Below are 23642 nucleotides of genomic sequence, written 5' to 3' on the forward strand. Positions count from 1 at the left end.
GCTTCGCAGAAAGCTTCATCTACAAAGAAACAAACCTACGAGAACAAATTTTAAAAAATGGGCCTTCACTTTTTCACTTCTTCTCAAGAGGAATCAGGGAATATTATGAATTAAGTATATTGTAATAAGTATAGTCATTAAACATATTATTTAATATTGCCTAATCCCATCCCATTAAAATTGTTAGACACGCAGCGTGTTTACTTTAATAATTGTAAAGTTATTACAGTAATTTGAGTCATATTATTATTTAAACTTATACAATAATAATCGGTATATAGACTTTGGAAATTGGTGAGGTATGGAAGGAATCTTGTTGTAGGGGCAATCATCTTATCGATTTTATCCTACTAATATTATAAATGCGAAAGTTTGTGAGGATGGATGTTTGTGTAACTATGTTTGCCCTTTCACGCAAATACTACTGAACCGATTTCAATGAAATTTAGCACACATAACGGTAACTTGGATTAATACATAGGATAGGTTTTATCCCGGAAATCCCACGGGAACGGGAACTATGCGGGTTTTCCTTTGAAAACGCGGGCGAAGCCGCGAGTGGAAAGCTAGTTTATTATAATAAAGCAATAAAAATTACGATATTATTTATGAGAACCATTATAAAACCCAAAGGAGGTATTTTAATTTTATTTTAATGAACTTTCCTCTTTTGTTGAAAGCTGCACTTTTATTTCGTTTTAATTTGCTTTTTCTTATATTTTTAGTGGTACATATTATGAAACAAACGTCACAATATAACATTCCGTATGCAATCCAGAATATTAAAAACAGGAAAAAGATATCAATTTACCTCTTTCAAATATAATTTCCAAGATGAATGCCTCTTGAACAGTTTACGAACCACATTATGATAACGCCTGCCCTTTCGTGACATACAGCAAACTCGATCTTGACATATATTTATGTTTACTTGAATATATTTATCACTGTATCGTCTTTGGATTTAATACTTTTACATTGTAAGTGTATATTCCTATATTTCATGTTAAAGCTAAAATCATGTTGAATTTAGAGAAGACTAGCCTTCCGCCCGCGGCTTCACCTGCGTTGACAAAGAAAAACCCGCATAATTCTCGTTCCCGTGGGATTTCTAGGATGAAATCTATCCTATGTGTTAAATCAAGTTACCCTCTATATGTGTGCTTAAATCATTGAAATCGATTCAGTAGTATTTGCGTGAAAGAGTAACAAACACACACATACACATCCTCACAAACTTTCGCATTTATAATATTAGTTAGTAGGATATTATAGTAGAGACAGTATTTTTAGGCACTATAAACTTTAATTAGGTAGAAGTCTATTAAATTTCAAATTAAATCAAAATTTATAAAGCCAGTTTAATAGGTACTATAAATACCTAGGTAGTTTTTAAAATAACTCAAATTATCGTTTATTTCCTAATTAACGATAATTTCATACGAATTATCAAACTGCTTCATACTTAATAACTTATAGAAAGTTTTAAATACAATAACCACTTAAAAGTTCTATTATAAAATCTTAAATATGCTTATTCATCGAAAATGGGTTCATTACCCGTATCTAAAATACAATCACATGACATTTACAATCGAGATAAATTATCGATTACTTAACGAGTCCAAAATCGATATTATCATCGAGTCGTGAAGATGAATTTGGTTGATGTCCCAACGGCCGTGAGACGTGATGATTTAAAACCGATTGTGATGAATCGATACTTTTGGCGGTGAGAACTCATTTTATGTTCCGATTTTATCGATTAATGATGTATGTATAGTATTTAATGTATTCTTTTAATCATTCGTTTTGCCAGCTTGTCGTTTACACTTAGTACATTTATTATGTTACCTTCCATTAATTGACGATCTACAAGTTTTGTTTCTTTACAAAATGAAGCTTATTGCTGTTCAAATTTACATTTATATAGCAAATCTTATTAATTAAAATCACTTCCAAAGTAAATCTACAAAAATATTTACAACACTTATAGCTACAGCTTTATAAAATTTATGGAGAAGCACAATTATTGCGAAATGTGACATAATATTCTTTAACAAAAACTGTGTATGATTACATAAGTACCTATATGAAAACTAATTTTATTCATTATATTTTATTCTAAAAAAAAATTCGTACAAAAAAATTGAGCGTAATAGGCAAAAAGCAAATCTGTGTCACTTTCAACTAAGCTTTCAACTTATGAAATAGATACATACAAACATTCGTCCTGTCTATATACAGTACAATATGCGATAGACTAGGTCATCTCATTCAAAAAGAACTAAGTTACATAAAACGATTACAACAAAATCTAACAAATAACAGCAATCATCGCTAATGATCTCAATACACATTTAAAATAAATCTAAAGCTAAGTAATAAATGTTGTTAAACTACGAAATACTATAAAATAACGCAACAGAAAGGATGGTATATTATTATAATTTGTCAAATTTGACCGTGATGTACCCAATTTGGGCAGAGCAGTCACGAATTTGATATTTATTGTCCAATCTAATAATTATTAAGTTCGTGATGATACCTACATTTCTAGGTTAAATAAAAAACTGTTATATATAATGTATACATGTATTTATGTGTAAATAACATTATATCTGTTTACAGAGATAATTTGTAACATTGGGTAACTTCCTTTTTGAAGATGCTTTTTTGTAGAACAATATCCATACTAATATTATAAATGCGAAAGTAACTCTGTCTGTCTGTCTGTTACTCAATCACGCCTAAACTACTGAACCAATTTGCATGAAATTTGGTATGGAGATATTTTGATACCCGAGAAAGGACATAGGCTACTTTTTATTGCGAAATATGTACCACGGGCGAAGCCGGGGCGGACCACTAGTAATTATATAGTTCACGAACTTTAATGAGGCTAAACTTAAAAAGGTTCTACTATGGCATTGAATTCGGTTTGGTTCGTTACCAAATCCTAACTTTAATATTTTAAATGCTAAAATAACTATATCTGTCTGTCTCTTCTTTACGAATAAACAAAGATAGTTTAATACATAAGAAAGAATATAGGAATAGGTTTATCCTGGAAATCCTACGGGAAAGGGAACTATGCGGGTTTTCTTTTGACTACGAGCCGAAGTTACAGGCGGAAAGCTAGCATAATATAAACCTACAGTCTGTTAGAAATATCTCTTAAACACAATTAAATTAACTACGGAAAATCATTTATAATCAAAATAACACATTATTGGCTAAATAGCTTAGTATTTACCAGCGCTACATTCTTACTATTTCAATTCTGTTTATCTCTATCGTATAGTTCACCTCTGTGGCCTTAACCTGTGCATATAATCGGTCGCAAAATGTAATCTGCTAATAGAAAGATCAAACTGTCAAAACTAACTTCACCTTTTTACTAAATGCTGAGGAATATTTTTTTTATATATACTAGCTGTGCCGCGTCTTTGTTCGCACGTAGATTTCAAATTCAAATTATATTCTTCAAAATGTATCTTATATGTTGCTGAAAACTATTCGCTATAGCCTATAAGTATAACAACACAATTATTCATAACTAGCGGTCCGCCCCGGCTTCGCCCGTGGTACATATTTACGTTTTCTCTACATAAGAACCATCTTCGTACTTCAAGGAATATAATAAAAAAGAATTATTATATCAGATCAGCCAATAGGTTTTAATGTGAAACCTATATAACAGGCAGTCTTCTATAATAGTTTTATTGATTGTTTGACTATTGTAAAAAATTAATATAACAAAGCATTTAACCATTTAATCAAGCGTCTAAAGTAGTAAAGCTTTTGTCAGTCATGAATATAAATAAAGACGGTCTGAATGTTCGGTACCAAACTCTACCTTTGAAATTTCCTGTACTATTTATTATGAAAGGATACCTACTAAGATCTTAAGCCAAGACTATAAAATCTATACATATAAGGTGTTGGAAGTGTCCTATGTTAAATAGAAAATTAACTTAATTAAGCCGCGCCTATACAGGAAGTTAAGTGTTACGGAAATACGCTACTTTATATCAATTATCATTGCACAAAAACTGTTTTAACCTTAATAATATGCATGTTATATTCATTCTACATTTTATGCATTTTAAATTGTATCCTTTTAAAGACGCATTTTTTGTCAAATATACAATATAAATCGAAATATTATATTAAGTAAAATGCAGTATAAAAATCAAAACAAAATAAAAATCAAGTCTTCCAGTTTACAATCCAGGCGCTTATCAGTAATTATTTTTTTATTATAGACTAGGTTTCCGCCCGCGGCTTCGCCCGCGCAGTCAAAGAAAAACCCGCATAGTTCCCGTTCCCGTGGGATTTCCGGGATTGCGTCATTTTCCCGGGATAAAAAGTAGCCTATGTCCTTTCTCGGGTATCAAAATATCTCCATACCAAATTTCATGAAAATTGGTTCAGTAGTTTAGGCGTGATTGAGTAACAGACAGACAGACAGAGTTACTTTCGCATTTATAATATTAGTATGGACCATTTTGAGTAACTCTGACAATGACATCTTATAAATATCTATTGGAACCAAATACGGCTAGGCCTATAATAATACGCAACGTGTTCGCGGTTCTACAGAACAACGTCTATGGATAAAACTGAAAAATTAAGATTAATTTTTTTTCTACGTATTTTTCCAGGATAAAAAATATCCTATTTTACGCCCAGGATAATAAGGTATAATTATACCAAGTTTCATCGAAATCGAACCGGTAGTTTTCACGTGATGTCTTCACATACAGACAGACAGACAGACAGACAAAAATTTTTTTAATCACATATTTGGGTTTGGTATCGATCCAGTAACACCCCCTGCTATTTATTTTTTCAATATTTTCAATGTACAGAAATGACCCTTCTACAGATTTATTATATGTAGGTATAGATATTTAAATGCGGTAAATTTAAATTGAGTTACAAACAAGTTTCCAAACTTTCATATTAACAATCTTTTGTTAAACTGAAACAATGTCATATGTATATGGCTTTGCAAATAGTCTTCTGTTTGCCCATCCGACTAGGGCCCTTCCGGCCTCCTCCACTCAAGCGACAGCCCAAGCCGAGGTTCGAGATCCCAGTCAAGGGGGGACGCCCTTGTGCATGTCGCTACCAGGGTGAACCTTCAGTTCACCCACGCGTCCGCGTTAAAATGTAGAAGCCCTTCTGGCTAACATTGAGAGACACCACACAAAAAAAAACAAAAATTATCTGTTTTATTTCCTACTAAATAACTCGTTTAACAAAAAGGAAGTTCATTTATTAAAATAAAACCTTATTATTACCTACAAATTACGCAAATCTCATCAAATCTAAACTTATTTGTGACGACAAATGTCAATCAATAAATATTTAACGAAACAATATTTTAATAAACACCGTCCTCGTTATTGTTTTGCAACTGAACGAAACAAATCGATTTTTCGCATCAATTATTTCAACGATAATCCGAAAACTTGCACCTTTGCACCCAAGGAAATAATATTAAGTAATAAGTGAGAACAAGCTAAAGTTCATTTGTTACTTTATCGCTTAAATTGGTCTTTATTACTTAAATGATCCATTTCAAATAGGCAATAGGGACATTGAGTTGAATAGGTCATTGTCTTTTATCTATACTAATATTAAAAAGCTGAAGAGTTTGTTTGTTTGCTTAAACGCGCTAATCTCAGGAACTACTGGTACGCTTTGAAAAATTCTTTTGGGGTTAGATAGCCCATTTATCGAGGAAGGCTGCAGGCTATATATCATCACGCTAAGACCAACAGGAGCGTAGCACTGCGGGTAAAACCGCGGGGCATAGCTAGTGAGTTATATTTTAATAAAGTTGTCAAAATTTAAGAGCCTAAATTCACAACTATATGTAAATATTTTAGTAATTAATAATGAGTATTAATTAATTATTTTAAAATTTACATCCATGTGCAAAATAGTCGACTCATTCCAGAGATAATGGAGGCCTAACAAACAAACTCTTTTCCTTATTATTCCATAAACTAATTCCTAGAATATCAATTTGTAATATTATTATTCATTTTAACCAATATCACCAAAAAGATGATGCACAATATTTACCCAATACTCTGATTTTTCAATTGTTTCGAAACATTACCAAATCTGTTTAGCAAAAATCAATAAATTGTATGATAATGAAATACATATAATATATTAATGTTAATAGAATCAAACAAACATTTTATATGCAACTTGCACATTAATGACCTGCTTTAAATTATTTTGAAATGCAAAAATCATTCGCAGTGTATAAGTTAATACTAAATGTCTAAATACTATGTTTGTAGTTATTCAATTTATTAACAATGATTTATTTTATCATTAAAGTGAATAATTTATGAATATTGACAAGTTATTATTTTAAAAACCAATTAAAAACAAAAAGCTCGACTTCTAAAACTGTGCCATTTCTTATTTGATGTAGTCACTCACGATTAGGACGAATCAATTGACACCACTCACATTAAAATACGACGAGCCGTTTGGGCTCTAGGGCGTGCCGAAGAAATATACATACAGACATACAGAAATATAGACATACATATATATACACTCGAAAACATACAAAAATCATATTTTTTTTCACATACTTAATTTTTTACATAACTCTATCAAATTAAAAGAAAAAGAAGTAATAAATTAATGAGTTCTATATATTACATAAACAATTTTATCTATTCTCTAATTTGCGCAAATTTTAAGTGATGTAAGAATTAATTAATAAATGATTATTTATCACCATATTTTAAACACCCGGATCGAGCCAATAATCTAGTTTGCTGTTTAATTAAAAAACCACTAAACCTGCCTTTTGTAAATAACTAGATCCTTATATTTAATAATATAGAAGAACCTATTATTAGCATTATAAACAGTGCACCTTCGATGGAATATTGCCTGCTTAGAAATTCCGATAAATGCTGAACTATTTTTTATTCAGTAAAATTGAATTAAAGTTAATTGTAATTAATGTTAATTATAGTGTGACAAAATACCATATCGTATATTTTTGGGTAATAAAAGAAAAGTTTTGAATTATGAAAGTAAATTACAAAAATACAAGTAAAGCATAGTCTCACGTTCTCAATTTCGCAATCAGCTTGGAATAAAAACAAAAAAACATATACACATAAGATTATATATATATACTTAGTTATTTATAACGAAGATACCTAATAGAAAAAACACGATGTTTACGACATTAAATAGAGCACTTGATAACCTTTTAAAGTTCAAGTAAATACTTATTAGATAGACGTTCATTTATATAAATAATCAACAAAAACTTGGGAGTATAAAGTACGGTTGTATTTTTTTATGATATTATAACAGATCATTTTGCATTTTATTATAAGATTTTTTTTCTAACTTGTTACCTGATATAAAGTCCTGCATATTAAATTAGTTTTACATAAATTATTACAATTATGGTCGATTACTTAAATTATTAGATGTAGTATTATTATATTATAATTAATAAAGTAATTTCTTTAAAATGTAAATAAAAATATAATTATTAAAATTTTATTTAAAAGGCTAGAGGTTAGTTCATAATGTCCAGTGTTCAGATAAGTAGAAATAATAATAACAAAAAATAATTCACTTTAGAATCGAACAATCAAAGTTAAAGAATCTTTGATTGACGAAAATATTGACCCTATTGTCGAAGTGGTAATGACCTTGACCATCACCCAAATTTTGACGATTCGAATCCAATTACCAGAAAAATAATTTGTTACATAATTTTATTTACAAAATATAGATTGCAATTTTCTGTAGATCGCTCTATCTAACAATAAGAAGCATTTAGTCATCCTATTGCAACAAAATATTAACATAACCCCGAACTAGATTAAGATGAGCAGCTACTCTTATACAGGGTGGAATCTCCTATGGTCCTAGGAGGAAAGTACTTAAAATACTGGAGAAAGAAAATTTTGCTGAAAGAAAACATTCCTAAAAATATTGCTCTACTTTGTATTTCAGGTACTTTCCCTCCAAGGGCCATAGAAAATTTCCACCCTATGTGTAGAAAAATAAATACTTATCTATTTCAATTATTACCTAGTACAATAACGATTGAATAACGACTATAATTGTTAGTAAAAACCATTGTTTCTCACCTGAGTCGTAACAGTATAGATGCAAGTGAGTGTTGCACACAACAAAAAAAAGTTCATTCGATTCATTTCGACACAGTATCAATTTGACATCACTTATTACAAACTTCTTGCAAAGATAACGCTATAAAACTCCAGGCTCCTAATGAATACTAAATTCTAGTTAATCAACTCTTTATTATTAAATGTATTATTATAATAACGTGTTTGTGCAAGCTCGTTTTAAAATTTACATTTTAATAATGAATTATGAATTCATCAAAGATTTCGTATATACACTTTGAAATATCTTATAGTTTATATATTAAACTTAATAAATCAATTTAGTTCAAATTGTAATTTATAATTGACCTAATTCAGTTGTCGCTACTGTTTGATTCTATAATATATTACATCAATCTACATACAATTTTTTATGTATTTATGCAAAATAATACAAGTTCAATCAAAAAGTAATAAATATTGTAAATTAAATTCATTCAATAAACTTGCACAAACATACGTTATTTCACCCTTGTTTATCGTACAGCACTACACTAGGGTTGTATAGAGTCGATAGTTTATCGATGTTCGTTTCGACGAGTTTCGCTCGCGGCGTTCGAGATATTACTGACATTTGGCGCGAGTCTATCGAATGCCCCTACTATGGACGTCCTTGGGCATATATATTATATACAATTTACATTGTTCGCGGGTAAGTTAGGCGCATCCGTGGTTTCGATTCTAAACAGGTCGTAGCAAAAAATTAGGTGTGTCAAAGTTCAGCATTGTCTCTTGTTCGTCACGATTGCGGACGCTTGTGAAGTCGTTTTGTTAATTTTTAAATATTTTTTTTGAGTCAAGGATTCATTGTATTTTTTGCGTGTACTTTAACTTGGCGCTTTTGTTGTAAATGATATTTCTAACTAAACAAAAAGTAATCCAATGCACCATTTAAGGCAGCATGGGCCCCTGGATACGCTTATCACTTAGAATTATACAAAATAACGAACTGAATGTTACAAAAAAAACTCAGACATTGGTCATCAAAACTATATTAAGTTTTCCGAAGTAGGTACTTGAAAACATCGAAGAAAATTATAGTGTCTAAGCTTTGCTCTACATTCTCTGTTGCATTAAGAGCTTCGTTTATTTCACGCTATATTATTACAGTATAGTTCCTACATTTCTAGAGGTGAATTCAAGACTTTTATTATTTACTAAAATCACATGTAAAGTTATAAAAGTGAAGTCCCGTGTCCCTAAGTGGGGTAAGGGGCAGATGCATTAAGCATACATCTGTTTCACTGATCGATTTTCTTAGGAACAAATAGGTGATCAGCCTTCTGTGTCCTGCCAGAGCGAGACATTTTTTTTTCTCGTATCCACCGGGAATCGAACCCGGCACCCCTCGTTTCTACGATCACGCGTCAACCACTGTACCAATGAGGCGGTCAAAGAGAGTTGTTGTAGACTTATAACTCTACTATATTATATTACTAAGAAATCTCTCCACGCGCGAAGTCGCGAGCTTTATTTAGTTAAGTATGTGTATGGTATGGATAGAAATACCAACATGTTTATTTAATGAATAATATACTGCTATAGGTCAAATACCGATCTATGTGATTACAATTATAAATTTCTCACGTATTGAAATGTCAATAAACTTAACGATAACTATATCACCATTACGAGTAAAATAATGAATCATTTTTTTTATAATATAATATCAAGATTACCGGCTCACTCCAAATCCAATTGACTCCAGTTAAAAACAAAAAATTATCAGTATTCTCATCTTGACGTAATTTTCAAGATCGATTCTGTAATTTCGGAGTCTTTTATTATTTTAGTATTTTATTTTTCCTCGAGAACATTTATATAAAGCAAGGAAAGGAAGGAAGGAATTTTGTTAAATACATCTATACTAATATTATAAAGCTGAAGAGTTTGCTTGTTTGTTTGTTTGAACACACTAATCTCAGAAACTACTGGTACGATTTGAAAAATTATTTCAGTGTTAGATAGCCTATTTATTGAGGATGGCTATAGGATGTACCACGAGCGAAGCCCGGGAGTACCGCTAGTTCTAGATAATAATTATATAAAGAAAATATAGGTAAAAAAATAATAGGATGACCTACAGGATGACGTTTATTGACTCCTATTTATAATTAGTTAATGAGAAGGAAATAGTATAAGTTAATGAGAAGAATTTCTCGCATAATGATGCAAGTGGCAGATGTGCAAATAAAAAAACTAGCTCCTGCATAGAGTTGTATACTCTGTATGTTTATTTCTTTTGAAATAAAAAATAAATAACAAGGAAATAATCTAAGGAAATACTAATACAAAGTAAAGCATTTATATACAAGGTATCACTTATGTGGATAGGAATCAGTTATGGCTGAAAGTAAAGTCATTTTTTATCACCTCTATTCGACGTACTATATTGCACTGGAATTGCATATTAAACACTTGACCGTAATTTGAAGCTTACTTATTGAGAAGGTACCTAGCTTTTTCCGCCTATTTTCCCTCTCTTTCTCGTTGTATATATGCTATCTCTCTCGCACACGGCACACCTCCCACCAGGTGGCGCGGCCGGCGCACGATAATGTGCAGGCGCTTGATCTTCTTCATTGGCGTCTAGCTTCCGCCGCGAGAAGGTTGTCTACAAGACTACAACCTTGGTGCTATTAAGTATTAAGTATTGCTTAAAGCAAGTGCTAAAAGTGTTAAAAAGTGTATCCCGTCGGATCGGTACAGTGAGTTATTTTTACATCTATTCTAATAATATTTTACTTAAAAATGAGTAAAAATCTTTAAAGTCAACGGTATAATCGTTGGACTTTATTTAAAATGCTGAGGTTTTTAATGAATCCTTCAGCAATAGTTTATTTTTCAATATGCTTAAATACTTAATAGCATGAATAAAGATATTTAAAATTAACGATACAACCGTTACATTTTACTTGAAATAGTAACTTTTCTTTTGAAATATTTCATTATGCAATATGTACTAATTAATATTTGAATTTTTAATACTGTGAGTAAAGCTATTTTAACGGTGTTACCGTTCGGCTTTACTCGAATCGTTAATATTACTTTTGTGATTATTTGATATGATATATCAAATACCCTCTCTTGTATATAGATATTTTTAATATTTTATTTCATTTTTAATAATGTGTTTTTATTACAAGGGTACAAGTGAATTTTTCGTGGAAAAATTACAATTAATACTTAGTATGGATATGAGCCAACTCAAAGCTTTACAGGCATACAATCCATTGCTACGACTTTATTACATTGTCGTTATCGCTAGGAACGGTTCGGAATTCCTATCATAGTTTATTACTAAAAATTATCGAACGAGATGAGTCAGCTCCAAGAAGTCACGACATGTCAGAACACGTTGTGATATTATTTTATAAATCGTACGGGAGTTACCGCTCAACTGAATAATGATGGAATTCGCTCATGTATAGTAGATACGTACCATGAATGTTCCACACATTCAAAACTATCCGTAGTCTATACGTGTCCTTTTATGAGTATTATTCTGATCCGTTTTTATGTGAAAATAGACATATTACACACGGCTAATTTGATTGAAAATTACGTTTCCTATGTTCAAATGATGCAACTTTTTTGTTAAAACGAGTAAGTACCAAAAATTTTACAATTAAATTCTTTGGTTTACTGAACTTGTGCTGAAAGGGTTATCGTATAATAATTATCGAGATATCTTAATATAATTAATTAGATTTAGATACACTTATTTCAAAGGATTTACAATTCACTTCTAACGTTTTAGAATAATATTATAAACTTGTACACCTTGACAAAAAGTAAAAAATTGCGGGTGAGTGGAGATTATTTTGTGCAATTAAATATTATAACGTCCTACGACGGTATGGTTGCGTTCGTAAGGAATGTTAACGGATATAAAGCAACTAAATGTTACATCGATTGCATGAACAAAAATAAATATGAATCGAAGTTCATTTTAAAATTTAGTGAATTGATTTGAATTATGAATTTATTAAATGTCGCTAACATTGGAAAATAAGTTAAAGGACCTTGTTAATTGCTATATTATTTAAATGATTATTTACTGCTATTTTTATATTAGCACTAAGGTGTATTCTTGCTCGAAGCAGAATACATAAATGTGGCCACTACTCCTCGCAGGGGTTAGCCAGGTCAAATTCACCCTCGCAGGGTGTCTCTTAAGCATTTTTTGGCAGGCCCTACTTATTTCTAGTTACAAACATCCCTCGCGCAGCTGTCGCTCGCAGGGAAATGGTGCAAATATATATCGGCCCTCGCGGGGCTTTGATTACAATCGTCCCTCACGGAAAAGATGGTGCGAATATATATCAGCCCTCGCGGGGCTTTGATTACAACCGTCCCTCATGGAGAAATGGTGCAAATATATATCAGCCCTCGCGGGGCTTTGATTACAACAGTACCTCACGGAGACATGGTGCAAATATATATCAGCCTTCGCGGGGCTTTGATAACAACCGTCCCCACGGGGAAATGGTGCAAATATATATCAGCCCTCGCGGGGCTTTAATGGCGATTGGTGCAAATATACAAAGGATTGATCATTAAAATGATCATAGATATTTGCTTTTGTCAACGAGGACCCACGAAAGAAGTTTTGGATATGACCGTATCGGATCTTCACTCTTCTAAGGTAGGTAGAAAAAGGTTTTGAAATCTACTTCACAGTGGGCAGTATAGTAAATGACCTAATAAAATACAATAAAGGTTAGATACGTCAAATAATGGGCGCATGAAATTGATACTTCGTATCCTAAAAGTTTACGCTTCAGGAATCAGGAAACCACCATTGGTTTACCAATTATGGAAATTGGAATTGAACAAATTGTATTTACCAATGCAAAGCCTAATCACAACAAAGGAAGGCGAGTCGGATCAAATATCATCTCGCAGATGATTTGTGGCGGTGGTTTCGAGGATTGTCACCAAGCCTTGTGTCAACGGTATGTTTGGTATCGTAATTAAATGGCACTAGCCGACCAATTTTCATATACAAACATCGGAAGAGATTTTTTAATCGCAAAGCGATTGAATGTAACAAATGACGATTGATTACGTATAGTTGACCTCTCATAGGCCTATTTTAGTTGCCCGGTCTTGTAGGCAATTTATTTGACTCGTTTTTCAACCCATTTGACCTCATTATTGCACCCATGAGATTTTTCTTCGGGGCTCAAACAATAAATCGCTGAGGGATTAGGATAATCGTTTGTTAGACAAGTTTTTTGTCATCCCACCAGGATTATTATATTGTATAATAAAGTTATATACAACTATTAACGTAAAACGTTTAAGTACTCAACGAATGCTGAGAATACTGACTGTTGAGTTACATAGGATAGAGGATAAATAACGGAAAGTCAATCTTTCCAAACAAAAGCCTCTTATTATTAGATATTACTTGGAACCCCTTTTTTTTTTTTTTTTTTTTTTTTTAGTGGGGAAATCTTGCATAGATACCCACGGCCTCTGGGGAAGAGGCCGTGGGTTATGTCGGATTCCTACCGACCAAAACCCCACTGTGTTCCGTCAAGCCGCATCAACGACGGGGCCACGGGTATGTGTAGAATTCATCCGTGACCCCATCAGCGGCAGCCCGTCACCGGGCCCAAACAATACTTGGAACCCCTACCCTTAACGAGAAAGCTCTGCCAAATGACTTCTCATTTCTTTGCTTTGAGGGGGGGGGGGGCAATAAATGAAATGTACAGGCTATACGGCTTTTAAAATATAAGTCTGGTAATCGAACTAAACTTTGCTGGTTTAGTTCTTGCTATATCGCTATCCGTGCCTGCTTCTCGTGTTTACGGGTGAATTAAGTTTATCAATAGTCATAAATGCAATGCTATTCAGAGGATATACTGCATTTAAAACATGACAAAGTCTGGTAAGCGAACTAAACTTTGCTAGTTTAGTTCTTGCTATATCGCTGTCCGTGGCTGCCTCGCGTGTTTACGGATGAATAAAGTAATGTCCTGTCTTCGCATCCACAGCTAACTGTCCTATACTGTCATAATCTTAACACAGATTCATTCGACATAGCTCCCCACGAGCTCAGTTCTTCATTTTTGCACTCGCACAACTGTGGACAACACAAGAGCAATGCCTCCATTGGTAGCAGTCACAATCAAGGGATAACTAACCTTAGGCTAGCCATATTACGGATGTTGGAACAACCGACTATATTCAGGGCAATTTTCTTTGTTCAGTGTAACGTTTAGACTGTCGTAGCATTCCTACGGAACAAAGATGGGATCAGATCTGCATCCTTAATGCAGTTAATCGAAAGGAGATACTTTCAGACGACGATAGTATTCAAAACCCACCATATTCCTTAACATAATAATGCATAGTTAAGCTTATAATCTCTCTTGCCATTATGTCAGTTAGAGACCTGAACGACGCGATAGAGTACCGCTATTTCAGTAGTAGTAACACCTAGAAGGGTGAAGGTATTTTGGAAAGCGGAACTGAAGGCCCGGTCAGCAGCATCAGCCACCTAATAGACAGTGTTCAGTGCTGCACCACTATAATCTGCAAAATGACTCTGACGGTATGAAAATGTGGAGTACATTTTCAAAATATCAAATGATATAGTTGGAATAAAAATCCTATTTGCCTCCGTCTATCCAAAAGACATACGGAGTAGCTAGTAGCAGTTGGTTGAATTAGAATAAAGTAACTATAGTTAAAATCCTTTGTTACTGACTGGATAAATTTGGCTCTTTTCCTATCTGACGTTCATATAGCTGTTGACTGCCTAGTGTTGTGCACAAACACTATTATTATAAACTAGCGGTCCGCCCCGGCTTCGCTCGTGGTACTTACGTTTTCTCTACATAAAAACCATCCTCGTACTTCAAGGAATATAAAAAGAATTATCGAAATCGGTTCAGCCGTTCTCGAGTTATGCGCTTACCAACACATTTTGCGATTCATTTTTATATAAGTATAAGAATAAGAAGATAAGTCACGTTATGTAGTCCCGAGGCTTTCGGTATATAAGTTCTGATGTAAATCATAATTATATCTTAAAACCGAATTGATTAAAAGTAACGTACTTGGCTGTAGTAATTGCAGTTTTGGGACACAGATAAGCTCCTTATCATTTTAGTCTCTTAAGTTCAGTATATTTGTTTCCAGTACAGAGTTTATGACCTATCAGTTTTAAATAAATAATTCATGCATTGTACTGAAAGTACTAGCCATGTTTAGATTATGATTGGTGGCGTTGGCTCTAAACATTAATAGATACCGCACGGTTTGGTTGGATGTTAAAAATCTGTATTATAATTAAAACCGTTTACCTGTTTTGATATTTTATTGCCTTATTCAAGGGGTGACCTTTTAAATTTATTTCTGACCCCAAAAGTAAGGACCAAGTTCTCTTCTTGTCCGCTTGTAGCAGGTTGGGTTAAAACTGTGTGAGTTGAGACAGGTGGTAATTCTATGTTAAGATGATTCAATTGTGCTTCTACAGAGTTCTAATTGAATAAATAAAGGTTTGAGTTTGAGGTATTTTTGCCTCGTCGGGATCAGCTGTTGCTTCATTTTGTAAGTAACATCTAAATGCGTAATTGAAAGTCGTTACTGGCGCTTTCGCAGATTTACGCTAAAGATAGTGAAAATTGTAGTAACTTTAACTTTTCAAGCCCAAAAGGTTAACTAAGGTACGCTTGAACCAATCTCATAAGTTCTAATACTTTTAATCATTATGATTAACTTTTTGGTTCTTATTTGATTAACTTTTCATCTGGGATTGTTAATATAAATAATATAAAAATTTGTGTGATTTATTGGTATACTATCTGCACACCTTACTCTTTCAAATAAAAAAATAAGTAATTACTTATGTACCTATTCAAATTCACATTGGCGTCCATATATTGTACACCAGGTGGGTAACAAACAGGTCTCAATAAGTAAGCTTCAAATTACGGTCAAGTGTTTAATAGCTGTGTTTTACCTGAAAATAAAACACATATTAAATACTTACCTATATTTGAAGCTTACACTTAACGTCCACCTGTTGAGGATTTCGACTCAATGAAGAAGATCAAGCGCCTGCACATTATCGTGCGCCGGCCGCGCCACCTGGTGGGAGGTGTGCCGTGTGCGAGAGAGATAGCATATATACAACGAGAAAGAGAGGGAAAATAGGCGGAAAAAGCTAGGTACCTTCTCAATAAGTAAGCTTCAAATATAGGTAAGTATTTAATATGTGTTTTATTTTCAGGTAAAACACAGCTATTATTGGTTATAATTTATAAATTGATAGAATAATAAATCTTTTATAATTTCTATAAAAAGCTTAAATTTTTTATCATAACTGAGACTAATAAATACACCGGCGACAAAATACAAACGTAAATCCGACGCTATAACTTTTTAGATGACGAGTCGTTTAATCGCATTTTTAATACGATGACACGCTAGCTGCTTCTAACAAAAGCTTCATATTTCACTTAAAAAAATGATTGAAGTATTAGCCACAATATTGAACTCAAAGATTACCCTACGGCAAGGGTCGGCCATAAAAACTGTACTTGGGTAATTAAGATCGTGTCAAGGTTGAAACAATGATTGACAAACTAACAATTGCATCGTGATTAATGATATTCTGATTAGCCCCCAGTCCGGCAAAACTTATTTAATTATTTAACGCGCTTGACACAATTTATCCGTACTTCAAACGTGTCAAGAATGTATAGAAATTGGCAGTTGTCAATTATTATTTTGTCATTAAGCTAAAGCGTTTGATTAAATAAGGCTTAATTCAATACGCATTGAAACAAAAAATTCAAAAATGGTTGTTTTTTAAAATTCCTCATTGTCAGCCACACGCAGGTCTTCTGTGATAATTAGCCATGGCTGGTTGTTGCGATCATAATATGAATTTGCTAGTCAGTTCTTATCACGGCATAATCTGTCTGGAAATAAGAGGTCATAATACGGCCCCAGGTCATAATTCACACAGGCCATAATTTGGGTTCGGAGATGACAGACAAATTTTTATTGTAGCCTATTCCTATCAAAGTTTTCCTTTCTTATTGGAGCTGTGGTCATTTGGATAGTGACAGATTTATTTCAAAATATCTAAGTATATCATATTTGTAAATGCGTCAAGTCTCTTTTTTATAGAAAGGCTTAACCGCTCTACACTATAAATAACTATAAATAATTATAAGTATATACTTCAATAGTTATGTATTTGCCACTATCAGCTACAAAAATGATATTAATCTATTTTTAAGAGGAAATTGGGTAACCAATTGAAACGAAATGACCATATCAGATTTATAATCGATTGTACTAAATACCAGTGTCAAAGTAAGGAGAAAGATTGTAGATAAATAATTAATTGATTTTTAACTAAGCCTACATCACTCAAAAAAAATACTTTAATATGACCCAATTTGCTGAATATTACTACTGCACTAGGGGACAAAAAAGTTTAAAATATTGAGTAAATAATATTTAACCTTTTTTAGGTTTAAAAACCTAATAAAAAATCAAACTAGTAATTACTTCAGAAAAACATGTTAATTAGAACTTCACTGTACCGTCCACAGAAAAAGAAATAAACTACAATTACTCATAAAACATTTCCTATAAGTTTTAATCACGAAATGAAGTTCATCAATTAGATACGATTTACTAATTATTATAAGGCAATCAATCAACATATTTTGGACCTTGTCTGTCTAATATTAAAGGGAAACCTTTTTTTATTGTATTTTTAAATATTTCCTATGGCCATCTTCTTCTTATACGCAGACCGCAGTTGAATAGAAAATCTTACTATTTTTTATTCTGTAATAGAGTCGTGTTGATCATCAAATTGTTCCGAAACGGCTTAACCGATTTTCATGGTTTTTACGAAAAAACAACAATATGTATTTCATTCTTAAGATGTATAAACTGCAGAAGAGAACATTTCGTAATTTCTAACAAAAGTAACAGTTTAGGTACAAAAATCATATGATTATATTGAATAATTGGTTCTCTACAGCTCAATTAAAAATAAAATAAACACATCAGAAGGTATCTCAGGATATCATTTCACGGTGTTTAATAAATAAATGGATACAATATACCTAAGGCTTAATAAATATATTGCTGCCGATAAATTCTTCGTCCCTGACCGAAAATCGAGGCATTGTTGGTGAAACAATAAATAAATTTAACCCTGAAGAGTGACGCATCATGTGTTAAATGTACCTAAAAACTTAATAAAATTTTGTATAAGTACGAAAATTAAAAACAAAATAAACACTGTCATTGCCTACTAAGACCCCTATAGAACCGCCATCCTGTTACAAATGACCCAAAATTTTGTGTCAGTATCTCCCGGCCTATAAATTATCTGTGCTAATAATTTGTTAAAATGTGTTACGTAATTTTATGCTTGACCACAAAAGCTGTAAAACAGCTGAACCTATTCCCCCGAAATATGCATACGCACCCACAGAAATATAGTGTACGCACCTATATTTCCAATGCGTAATTTTCCTCATTATCAAGAATATGACTGTATGTAGTTAAAGGTTAACTAGCCAATACAAATGTCTAAAGGATGCGACGTCACTGACCGTTATCACCAATCAGGATTTATTGTATAGGTCAGAGGACTTGTAGAGGGACTAGGTTTTTATAGAAATAAGGACTGTATGATAGGGTATTGTTATGTACTTAAAATTCTAGTTAAGTATACGCTAGGTTTTTTTTTATGACAGAGCAAGCAAAGGGTGTTTAGTAGGTCCAATAATTAATCCAGAGAAGTATCTTAATTTTAATTATTAGAGGAATGCTATAAATGTAAAATTGGTAAGACAAACAAATTGGTAAGTTCAAGATAGAAGAAAAATAATTATTCGGAATTATATGAACCGTGCATTATAAAATGACGCTTATTAAAACCAAAGTTGGAACCTGACTTGATTATAACTTCCAATTTCAATTTGGTATTTTAATGCTATCATTTACCAGTAAAGTTACAATGAAAAATTATTCAGCGGATTTTAGGTAGTTATCCCGACGTTTCATGATTAGAGATATTACATTACAAGTTTTTTATTTCAAAATACTTGCTTAGACGTGGACTTAAGTTAGTTATTTGTTAACTTAAGTTACCCTTTATGTTAAATGATTTCCATCAATTGTTGTCTTCTAAAGAAACAACTACCTTATTCTCATAATAATAAATTACTTAATATTTTCATTAACTTTTTAATTTAGTCATTCTACATACGTTAATTTACTTAAGTCCCACTTTTCCATACAGCATGGTCACACAGCTCTATTGTCGTTGATTTTGCAAGTGTTTAATTGTTCTATTATCCGAACAATCCAGTACGGATGTTTGCTAATAAATCTGTTTCATTCAATTCCAACGACACAGAACAAATCCTATTTATTTTCATCATCAAAATGGAAGGAGCAATTTTATATTGTCCAAAATTAATTGTCTTTTGATCCTAAAATAAACTTGTATTATTGTGGTATTTTATAAACGTTCTAGAAAATAACAATGGTTTAGATTTTTCGTATTTGGTATTTTAAAAATTTATTCTTCCTACCGCATGTTACATACTTATTTTTAGCCTAGATACCTTACAGTATTTGCCTTCACATACCACATTTCATTTTATTACTTTTGTAGGAATGGTCGCCAAAGATGCGGCAAATTTAGCAACAATATTATGTTGGCTTTACAAAATTAATTACAAAGCTCTGCATTACTTCCAATATTTCTATTGTCAAAAGCATACAATTTAAACATAGTTAAATAACTGTGTCTTATTTCTTCATGGAAATGCAAATAAGGTAGACCGTACACTCTGGTCTTTTTTAAGTCCAAGTTTCAGTTACCTACTCTATGTCACTTGAAAATACAGAGCTTTTTAATAAATCATTAATGTAATAATTTAATTTATGACTTATAGCATTTATAAATTAATTTAGTCACAAATTAGTGTATATAACGCAATATGCATTGTACATATATACATTTGCGTATATATGATAATATTTTATGGATGTGAGACCAACAGTAACCATACTACAATATCCTACAAACCAAGTTCCCATGCTTATCTGATGTATTGTAATTGAAAAAAATAATACGATTTTAGATTTTTAATAGGTAGGTGAATACTATAAAAGCTAGTTTTAACACGCTTCGCTGGAAAATTTTGTAGTTTTCCTAAAATTGAAAACGCAGAAAATTCAACTGTGAGGCGCGATTGAAACACAGCGAATGGATCATCATTTTCATTTATTGTTACTACTAACTACTATAATATTATCTGTGATATTCATTTAGAAAACTGTATCTGTGCATAATAACATTTTGAACATTGTATTGGTACATTATAAAATACAAGCTTTCCGCCCGCGGCTTCGCCCGCGTTTACAAAGAAAAACCCGCATAGTTTCCGTTCCCGTGGGATTTCCGAGATAAAACCTATGTGTTAATCCAAGTTACCCTCTATACGTGTGCCAAATTTCATTGTAATCAGTTCAGTATCTAGTATTTGCGTGAAAGAGTAACAAACACACACACATCCCCACAAACTTTCGCATTTAAAATATCTAGGTAGTCCTTTCATAGGTTTCACGAGTGAAATTTGTACTTTGACGTAAACATAATTTTATTACCAGCATTAAAACATTACGTGTGACAAGAGATAGGAAAAATATATAATACACAAGTTTTTGAATACATACAGGCCTATTTAGTAATCTATGTTGTATTATTGGTTTTAATAGAGGACAACAATGTAGAGCTAAAAGAGCCTATGTCAGATAGATTAAATAGTCAAAGATAGTTACATAAAACATGACTTAAAGTTATAAATCCTAGTACAGAACATTGAATAGTATACAAAAACAGCTTTTACAAGATACATTACACTTTGGCAACATGTACACTACCTAATAATTATAGTTCTTCCTGCATGACATAAGGCTTTTATCACCTTTCTAAGTACCTCTGTGTGAAGCTTTTGTTAGAGATATCGTGAATGATGGGGGCGGTACGTGAAATATGTTGCCAGTACAGACAATAATACTATAGGTTGCGATTACAGATTCTGAAAGTATTGCATGCAAGCACAGATTATCTATACCAAGAAGCTTATATCTAATACACTGGAGATTGCACTTGCACTATGACCATTAACTTGTAACAAGAAAATATGACGTTGAATGACGCCTGTATGTTTTTTTATCCCTTTCACACCTAACTTGGCAAGTTATGACCTCTATTTTTACTTTTAGGAAGTTTTGTTTTAAAGGTTAGTAGAGCAGTGCATAATATAAAATGCTATTAAATGTTATACGAAATACAATATAACTCTATATCATATCATCGCTAATATTACATTTAGAAAAATACTTAAATCTATTTTTAGCTTTACAAAATTCAACTAAATCTCAAAAGATAGTCTCAAAGATAAAACTAATAAAGACTTAAGAAGATTTTCAACATCCTTCTTCATATTACAGGATGTTACAGTTTTTATGTAACAAAAAATCACGGAAGCGTTATAGTAGTTATCAGATGTCATGTAACAAACTTAAAAACTAATTCGTGACTAAACTCATGTACTTCTTTGTCTAGTTGAAAGCGAAAGTTTGTATTTAATTTTAGTTACTAGATTAGTCATAGCTAGAGTCATCATAATAAGTTATTGATTCTGGAAAGGATTAAATCTTTTAAACAGATGATTTTTCATTTTGTTAAAATCAAAAACCACGAATGTGTGTGTGTGTGTAATATTTATAATAATTAAAAATAAATAGCACTTTTCTAATAAAATAAAACGCCTGATCGACAGACAAGAACAACAACTATATTTTAAAAACCGAACATATCAAAACCTAACACACATCTTCCTACATGTCGCTACTAAATAGTTCGTATATGAGTGATATTGTCGATATAAAATAACACCCCTACTTATCGCAATATTCACTAAACAATCATATACAAAATTATTCTATACAAACTATGCCAAGAAGCAACATAAATTTATAATGTTTTGCTGAACATAAACTTTTAGTAAGAATATCAGCTGGCATATCAGCTGTTGGCAAATACAGCACCTTAACAATTTTATCTCTTACTAGATCACAACAAAAATGATATTTAACATCGATATGCTTTGTACGTTTATGAAATGCTGGATTTGCACACAGCTTCTGTGCACCTTGGTTATCATTAAATATGCAAATAGTGTACATCTTATTGGTTATTTCATATTGTAATTCCTTAAGATATAATGCTTCTCTACATGCTTCAGATAGACCAATATACTCTGATTCAGTGCTAGAGAGGGCTACACATTTCTGTTTTCTACACTCCCATGATATTACACCATCAGATAACAAAAAACACATTCCAGTATATGATCTCCTATCTTCAGAGTTAGAAGCCCAATCAGCATCTACATAGCCTGTTATTTCTGAATTACCTTCTTTACAATATTTTATTCCATAAAATTTAGTTCGTTTTAAATACCTTAATACTCTTTTTGCATATTCCCAATGCTCTTTTGTGTGACAATTATTAAACTGACTTAAAAAACTTATAGAGTAACTAATATCTGGCCTAGTTAAGACTGACAAGTACATCAAACTACCAATTAGTTGTTGATAGGGCACATGACTATTTGCCCCTACTGGACCTTTATTTACATTTAATTTGACCTCCATCGGAGTATCAACAGTCTTACAATCACTTAAATTAAATCTGCTTAAAAGTTGATCAATATAAGCTTCCTGACTCAAAGTTACATATCCTTTATCTTTATTGAAGGTTACATTCATTCCAAGACATAATTTAGCTTCACCTAAGTCCTTAATGCTGAAATTATTAGATAAAATCTGTTTCAAGTTAATAGTTTCAATTATATCATTGGAAAATATAAAGAAATCGTCGACATAGACTGTCACAATGGTCTTACAATTATTAATATTCTTTGTATACATACATGGTTCTATTTTTGACCTTTTGTAACCATTACTGATCAAACAATTATCAACCTTTTTATTCCAAGCTCTAGAGGCTTGCTTAAGTCCATAAATGGCCTTTTTAAGTTTCAATACTTTATGATCTGAACTACTACTATTATAACAATCTGGCATTTTCATGTAAATGGTTTCCTCTAAATCACCATTCAAGAAAGCAGTCTTGACATCTAAATGGTGAACATCCATACCTAACTTTACAGACAATGCAAATAATAGTCGAAGGGTTGTATGTCTCACTACAGGCGAAAATGTTTCTGTGTAATCTACACCATATTTTTGGGTGAAGCCCTTTGCGACCAAACGAGCACGATAACGCACATTGTTTTCACTATCGTACTTTTTTCGTAACACCCACTTGCACTGCACTATAGTACCATCTTTTGGTACATC

At 32.1% G+C, this 23642-nt stretch overlaps 1 protein-coding gene across 10 annotated transcripts in view; it reads right to left on the reverse strand.

Moving 5' to 3' along the window:
• Positions 1 to 8789, reverse strand: part of js (jiangshi) — a 50240-nt gene extending 41451 nt beyond the window's left edge. The window contains exons 1-2 of one of the 10 annotated variants that reach the window (XM_089703178.1): positions 8662 to 8789; positions 8163 to 8301 (exon numbers count right to left, since the gene is read on the reverse strand). In XM_089703178.1, coding sequence (XP_089559304.1) covers positions 8163 to 8228 — 66 coding nt within the window. In that variant the 5' untranslated portion in view covers positions 8229 to 8301; positions 8662 to 8789. Of the gene's footprint in view, positions 1 to 8162; positions 8333 to 8657 lie in introns of all 10 variants that reach the window. The other 9 variants (XM_089703177.1, XM_089703184.1, XM_089703179.1 and 6 more) reach the window with 9 other exon arrangements.
• Between the last annotated feature and the right edge of the window lie 14853 nt (positions 8790 to 23642).

Source organism: Colias philodice, chromosome 14 (assembly GCF_061535455.1).
Source record: "Colias philodice isolate Cphi_HAF_F1 chromosome 14, ilColPhil1 Martin Lab GWU primary, whole genome shotgun sequence".
Lineage (NCBI taxonomy): Eukaryota > Metazoa > Arthropoda > Insecta > Lepidoptera > Pieridae > Colias > Colias philodice.